This window comes from Chinchilla lanigera, unplaced genomic scaffold, assembly GCF_000276665.1.
Source record: "Chinchilla lanigera isolate Chin_1 unplaced genomic scaffold, ChiLan1.0 scaffold00037, whole genome shotgun sequence".
NCBI lineage: Eukaryota > Metazoa > Chordata > Mammalia > Rodentia > Chinchillidae > Chinchilla > Chinchilla lanigera.
Window position 1 is genome coordinate 10,723,796 of NW_004955438.1, and position 8,145 is coordinate 10,731,940.

At 36.2% G+C, this 8,145-nt stretch overlaps 1 protein-coding gene across 1 annotated transcript; it reads left to right on the forward strand.

Annotated features, from left to right (window-relative positions):
• Positions 1-273: 273 nt before the first annotated feature.
• On the forward strand, positions 274-7,073 carry Gpr65 (G protein-coupled receptor 65). The gene is made up of 2 exons (XM_005390250.2): positions 274-359; positions 5,830-7,073. Exon 2 carries the CDS (start codon positions 5,864-5,866, stop codon positions 6,863-6,865), a length of 1,002 nt encoding a protein of 333 aa, XP_005390307.1. The 5' UTR covers positions 274-359; positions 5,830-5,863; the 3' UTR covers positions 6,866-7,073.
• The last annotated feature ends 1,072 nt before the right edge of the window (positions 7,074-8,145 follow it).

Sequence of the window (8,145 nt, forward strand, 5' to 3'; positions counted from 1 at the left end):
TCTAAGAACATAACAGATACATGTATTGATGGACTGAACAAATGAATGAATTTACCTAGTACACATTCTATTAAGTAAAGCCCATAGATAGTATGCACTTGTAAGTAAGACTCCAAGGGAAAAGTAAGTCATAAAATCATAGTACAGTAAATAGCAAAACATCTTTTAAAGTACTTAAGAGACTTCTTTGTTGAAGCTTGGATAATGTTAGGCTTCCCATTAAGATGCTGCTTCCTCATTGGTTATGATGAAATATGAGTGCAATTTCCTGTCCCCTCAGCAGTGCTGGTTTCTCTTCTTGATGCAGGCAGACTTCTCACGCACCTCTGTGGACAGAAATCATCACTCTGAGAAACGGGGTAAGTATGAGATTTTACAACAAACCAAGACTGTAAAATAGATAACACGCTTTGGTGTGATTGTTAGAGACAGTTGGGATGTTTTATCTCGTCTAGGCTGTATAAATGTAGTAATACAAAGCGTTACAGGGAAAGAGAAATGAGGAAGATACGTGGTTTCCTCTACTTTGAGCACTAGTCAGAGGATGTCCAATTTTAAATTTAGAACTACCAGTAGTTAGGTAAAACTCTGGTTATTCAAGAGGAGAACATTTGTGGTCTGTTTCCTTTTCAGGAAATGGTGTATTTTAGCAAACTGCATTGTTTAGAAAGGATCCTACCACCTCCTATCTGGCATCATTTCCTCATCATACAATGGTCTAAAACACTTTCTGTACCCACGAGAAACAATGTGGAGTTAGGATATAAAGTTTCTGATATCAAGAAGTATTAATGAGTAGTTATTTGTTAACAAGTGACTGTCACAGTGCCTGAAACACAAAGTCTTAATAAGGGGTTATTAAACTGAAAAATGAAAGCAAGCATCTCTTATAACATGACAGAAGAAGTTTCTTTTCGTATTGATGTGTATTATTTTTGGTTATTACTCAACAGATCTTTCTCCACTACTAGGTTTGGGTAATAACCCAACAAGCTCAATCAAGAACTGGTTAAGAATATATATAAATAAATATATTATAGGCTATCTTTTTGTGGCATTTGGTAAAAATTAAAATTAAAACTTGTCAGCGCTGATTCCAAAATCAGTTTTCTGAAAATCTGATTAAAATAGCCTAAATAATATTTGAAAAGATGTTTGAATAATAGGAAGTGTATAGCCCATTGAGATTTTAGATCCACACCTATTAAATGAACAAGTATTATCTGCGGTGCTTGGTATCATATGTAAAGTGTTACTGTACAAATCACACAGTGCCTCTAGCCCCTGTGCTGTGCTCTGTGGCCAGATGGCCATACATAATCTCCTTGTAGCAAATGTAGGGGACCGCTCCAAAGACTGCAGATTACTGATGCTGTCACTGAAAGAGCATCAGCTAAAATTCAGTGAATTTGTGCTAGGTTCTCTGCCCCCATGTCATCTCACAACACCACTGTGACATGGGTATTAACACATGTGAAACCTGGACCTAGAGAGGTGAAGAAAGACATAGAGTCCCAGACCTCCTGAGGGCTCTCAAACTGCGTCTAGAACCCATGCTCATAACAACAAGCTGTTACTGGTCTGGGTGCCTAGTGGAGAAGAGATCCGGGATCTGCGCTCCATCAAACCACCCAGTCTCGTGTTTGTTCTCCATAAGGCAAGAGATTCTTTCACAGCTGCAGAAGTTCATTCCGTAGAGAACTTTACAAACCTTCCTAAAATCATTTTTTCCATTTTACACATCTAATCTTTGTGTGTGTGAGTGTGTGTGTGTGTGTGTGTGTGTGAGTGTGTGTGTGTAGGAAGCAATGCATACTGAGTAACATTGATAAAGAAGAAAGGAGAGGCTGTGCCCATTCTCTCATTTTCTTCCTCCGGATATCAAGGAAGGCAATGTTCAGGGTTCACGTGTACAAACTAGGGCTGAACATGGTGCACACTCCTCACAGTCCCCTTAGCAGCTTACTTGTTCCTTCCTGTGTCTCAGCCTTTATTCTAGTGTCATTTTTTCTTCTTCACTTGTATTTCTTTAATGTTTCCAACGTGAGGAATTTGGGAGCAGATTCTCTCGATGGCAGGTTACCTGAAAATATTCTAATTTTTGCTCTGGCCTTTGTGATTTGGTACTGTTGGGTATGCAACTATAAGATGATATATATTTTCTTCGACATCTAGAAATATTAATCCTCTGTTCCTGGTTTCTTTCATTGTTGGTGATAAATTCTTTGTCAGTCAGATTTTATCTTTTGTGAGTATTTCTTTTTCTCTCTGGCTTTGCTGATATGCAGTTTGATAGCAATGTATCTAAGTATAAGTTTCCATTTTTGGTTGTTTTTAATCCTATTTGGGATTTGCTAGGCCTCGTGTATCTCAGGATTCTATGTCCTTCATCAGTTCTGGAAAGCACTCAGCTATTGCCTTTGTAAATATTGCCTTTTCCTTATTCTCTCTTTTCTGCCTTTATAAGATTTCAATAATACATATGCCAACCTTTTCACTTTTTCTCTATGTCTCTTTGATATTTTACCATTTCTTTTAACACTGAGTTCTCCAGTTCCATTTTACAATTCACTAATTCTTTCTTCAGCTGGGTCTAATTAGTGGGTTCATTTCTTTAAGTTTAAATTAGTATGTTTTTTATTTCTAGAAAGCTCATTTCAGTCTTTCAGAAATATGCCTAGTCATTTTTATATTCTCTTGCTCCTTACTCATGTGTCCCAACCTCCTTCTATCTCTTTAAATATATCACACACTTTTTTGTTATATATGTATTAATGTATCTCTAACCCTCTGGTGGATCTAGCTCTCCTCTCTACTGTTCTTGCTCAGTCTTACATATAATGGCTTGTTTGTGTGTGTTTGTGTGTATTTGTGTTTGTGTGTGTGTGTGTGTGTGTCTATTCTGACAAAGTCATATGTGTTAAAACTCTTATCTGTGGTTTTCTGCGAAGCCTAGAGTGAGAAAGTCTTCCTCAAGGGAAGATTTGTCTTTATTTCTTCCATGTACCTGGAATTTATTTGTTTTTCACATAGTACATACTCATCTTAGAAAAATTTCCTTAGCTATTTGGATTATTTCTTTGGTTTTTCTGAACTGTTTTTTATATAAGAACAGATAATTAACATTTCTTAGGGAGGCATATATGGTCCATTGGCATGTCAAATAGATATTGTTTGTTGAAATGCTTGACAACTTGCAGTCTTTTGATTTATTCCACTTTTAAACTTTTTAGTTGTAATACAGTTATTTATACAGAAAAAAATGCATACATCCCAAGTACACAGCTCAATCAGTGTTCACAAACAGTATATTCAGAGAGTGTGTACAGCTTGACACATTTGTACAAACTGGGTATGGCTCATGGAACCATTACCTACCCATATCAAGAAACAGAACATTACCAAAATCTCAGAAGTTCCCCTTATTTCCTCTTTCAACATTTCCTACCCCTGACTCCTCAAAGCATAGATCAACTCCTGTGGTTTTTAATCAATGCATATTCTTTTGTTTTTGTCTTTTTGACCACTCAACATTACATTGGTGAGCTGCAGACATCTTATTGCATGTAGAAATAATTTGTTCATTTTTATTGGTATATATAGTTAATTCTGTTAATATAACAAACTTTACTTGTCTATTCTTTACTTATCTATTTACTTATCTATTCAACTGCTAATGGGCATTCTAGTTGTGGAATATTACAAATAGTGTTACTGTGAATACTCTAATTTTGGTACATACTGTTTAGTAAGCCTGGGTGTATTTATATTGAGCATGTACCTAGAAGTGGAATTGCTCAAGCATGTGATATGCGTAAATACCAGTTTTCCAACCAACAGTATATGACAGTGCAGATATTCTACATACTCACCAGTACTTGGTGTTTTATGCATTTTTTTCCATTCCATTTATTCTAGTAGTAGTATGTCATTGTGGTTTTAGCTCTTATTTCCTTGCTGACTAATAAAATTGAGCACGTAGGTTACCCTAAAGTGTGTTTTCCAGTGAAGACCTGCCAGACGCCATGCATATTCATTTTTTTTAATGGCTTCTCACAGAAACTAAACTGAGGTATAGAATTTGCCAATCTTTCTCTGCTATCTGCAAATGTCTATGGCATTTGATAGCTCATGTCATCTTATCTTAATTTATCTTATCTTCTCCTATCTTACCTCATCAGGTTTTTGCCTCACATTTTCCCTAAAGGGAGAGGCTCCTGGATTCTAATGTATGTGCAATGGCAGGGGACCCTTTCCTATACACAGTACTAAGGGTTGTGTTTTTTTCTGGAGGGCCTCTGTTTCTTCCTCCAGATGCACATTTGCCTCCAGAATATCCAGAACTTTTGTGCTCACTTATGTCCCGCATCACAGCTCCCACTTCCTTTTACCCATCATAATTTTTCTTCTCTAGAAGGCTCTCTACCCAAAAGGTTGTTTTTCAAATTTCATTCATATTTTTAGGTAGCAAAACAAGATCTTAAAAGTTTATGTTCTCTGCTTTAAGAGTAAGATACAATATGCATTCTGGGTATGACTTGCTCTACTAGCAGAATCCTGATCCTTGTCATAGCAAATTTCTTTCATGCTTAAGATTTATCAACACTTGCAAGTGAGTGGTTCTGATGCACCGCATAGCATCCCTGAAAAGTTCCCTATGATGGGGTCCTCATTATGTACATTTTCCAAACCAGCAAAAGCCCCGTTTACAAAAGAGTACAGAAACATTTCTGTATTCCAGCTTGAATAGAAATATGCATACTCCACTCTCCTGTGAATTTATGACATTATGGCTTTAAAAATAGACAAACCTAATAAAAGTGGAACTTGTTGATCACAAAATTTCACCTAGAATTGAAACTATCCTACCTCCTACATATGAAAGTATATGTGAGACAAATGTGTTAATCCACAAAGGAAGCAAAAGATAAACAGAAAAGATGAGGTTGTCTAATTATGTATTAAGGCTCTCAAGCTGCTATATTTCAAAAGTCAACTTTATCACTTTTTAATGGAAATATTTTCCTGATTAATAAGGTGATATTGAAAATGTCTTTGCCTAGCTTGCATTAAAAATTTAACATCTAAAATTATATAACCATAGTGTTTATCACACACCAAAAGCACTTACTAAGTATTTAAATTTCTGTTTACCTGCTGAAATGACTTTTAACTTTAGCTTTGATTGTTACTTTGTGTCTGGTATGAAATATAATTCCCTCTAATCTAGCATCCCTTGGGCAGTTCTTATTTGAAGTAGGTAAAAATATCTCTGCTCGGGTTTCCTTATTAAACACAGTTAAATTTTTTTCCATTTAAATATCTTCAATAAATGCAACAAGATTGCTTCAAAATCATAATTGCAATGAGGTTATGCATCTTTTAAAGATCTACTCTGTTCTAGTTCATCCTTCATTCCAGAAAGGAAAGTACTTTTAAAAGATACCCATCTCTGTGAAAACAAAGCCTTAGATCTATTCATGTTTGCACCAATCTCCTGTGAGATTTCTGAAGAATGGGACAGCACTCCATGGAAGCTAAGAGATTCCCCAGTTGACCCTGGGGGTTCCATATCATGAGCTGTGACAATTAACATGTCTATTTGTGCTCATTAAATTGAGCTGATCATTTTAGCTAGCTGCCCTGAGCCTGGATTCTGACTTCCATCTGATAATCTGTATGGTGTACTCCTACCCTTTCAGAGCACTGATGAATTCATTAGAGCTTTTGAAACCACAGGAAAATTGAAAAGAATTCTGAGTAAAAGAAAATCTGATGTTGAAAATAAACTACAATGAGGCAAGACTTATTTTCCTGTTTACCTTCTAGGGACTAATGCCATTGCTCCCTTAAAAAGGAAACAATGAACAGCACGTGCACTGAAGAACAGCATGATGTGGATCATTATTTGTTCCCAATCGTCTACATCTTTGTGATTGTAATCAGTGTCCCAGCCAATATTGGATCTCTCTGTGTGTCTTTTCTGCAAGCAAAGAAGGCAAATGAACTAGGAATTTACCTCTTCAGCTTATCACTGTCAGATTTGCTATATTCATTAACTCTCCCTCTGTGGGTTAATTATACTTGGAATAAAGACAACTGGACTTTCTCTTCTGCCTTGTGCAAAGGAAGTGCTTTCTTCATGTACTTGAACTTTTACAGCAGCACAGGATTTCTCACCTGCATCGCCGTTGATCGGTATCTAGCGGTAGTCTACCCTTTGAAGTTTCTTTTACTAAGAACAAGAAAATTTGCATTCGTGGTCAGCCTATCCATCTGGGTAATGGAATCCATCTTTAATTCTGTCATTCTGTGGGAAGATGAAACCTCTACTGAATACTGTAATGACCAAAAGTCATTTACTTTATGTTATGACAAATACCCTTTGGAGAAATGGCAAATCAACCTCAACTTGTTTAGAATGTGCACAGGCTATGCAGCACCTTTGGTCATCATCCTGATTTGCAACCAGAAAGTCTACAAAGCTGTGCAGCATAATCAAGCCACAGAAAACACTGAAAAGATAAGAATCATCAAACTGCTCATCAGCATCACACTGACGTTTGTCCTGTGCTTTACTCCCTTTCATGTGATGTTGTTGATCCGCTGCATTTTAGAGCGTGATGTCAACCTTGATGACCACAAGTCCGGAAAGCAGACGTATGCAATGTATAGAATTACTGTTGCATTAACAAGTCTAAATTGCGTGGCTGATCCACTTCTCTACTGCTTTGTAACTGAAACAGGAAGATCTGATATGCGGAATATATTAAAATTCTGCACTGGGAAATGCAATAAATCACAAAGAAAACGCATACTTTCAGTGTCTACAAGAGATACTATTGAATTAGATGTCCTCGAATAGAATACAAAATTGGAGGGGAGGGATTTAAGGTACATGGCATTATATCATCACAATTAAATTTTGAGAAGGAAATCTACCATGGCAAGGGACTAGGTATTCTAACTGAATATTTTAATCCTGTCCAGTGGAAATATTGTTAAAGTTCATTGTACAACTCCCTCCTTGACTTTGATTAAATGTGGCATATTAAACAAAATTTAGTATCTTCCTAATGACTTCAGATCATTATTGTTCATGACAACTGTTTTTGGATCTGTGCTATAGAAGCTGTCAGAGGATAATAACAGGTATATGATCATTAGTCTTTAAGTTAATGGCCCTTATGTTTGGTTTTTATGATTTTTCTTGCTTTTTCTTTGGATATTAGTCTATCTATAAGCTGTCAATTCTCCCAAGTCTATGTACCTATCTCCAACAACCCAAACTACTTCAACCCAAAGACACCGCTTCTGGTCATTCATTAACGAATATTTACTGATCCCACTGTGCATACCAGGTTTTTGCATGAAGTGCTGTGGTTACAAAAGAAATGGTCTCATGAACTTAACATTAATTCTAAAACCTAGTTACTGAGATTTTAAGATTTCTATATAAAGTAAAAGTTTGGAGTTTTTGTTTTGCTTCCCTTTTAGTCTTTAACTGTGTACACAGTACTTGGAATTACTTATCTGACATTATTTGATGTATGAAATCTTACATTCAGCAGTTTCTTTTTGGACTTAAAATATTTGGCGAGCCAGGAGCCCAGTATCAGCTACTCAGGAGGCTGAGGCAGGAGGACTGTTAGTTCCAGGCCAGCCTGAGCAACTTAGCAAGAACCTATGTAAAAAAATATTGATAAAATATATTCTTTTGAATTTTTACTATGACAGTTTCTCTGTCTATTTGCAGGTAAGCAGTAGGTAAACATTTCTCCTAATGAGTATCTTTTAAGACTTTTAAAATCCTCTTTACTTTAATTCTTCAATTTCTTCTCTTTCGTATCTGTTCTTTCTACTCCAAAGGTGACCAGATTATAAATATCTTGACACTATGTGGTACCCTCACTTCTGAAAACAAAGTTTTAATAAGATGACCAATATTTTTTCAATGGTGAATTTCTCAATAAACACTGAAAAATCAGTGAGTGCAAAGATAATGGTAATTCTCCACCAGTCTCCCATGCTGATCTATGTCCACCTTGATCTGAGGCCTCATGTGCATTCTCTCTATTCTTTGCATTTTTCTCTTCATAATGACTTTAGAGAATGAATAGGTTCTGTCTGGGTACTCTGAGACAC

Bases quoted from the DNA above. Each gene is read 5' to 3' on its own strand.
- Gpr65 (XM_005390250.2), top strand. From the start codon at position 5,864: ATGAACAGCACGTGCACTGAAGAACAGCATGATGTGGATCATTATTTG.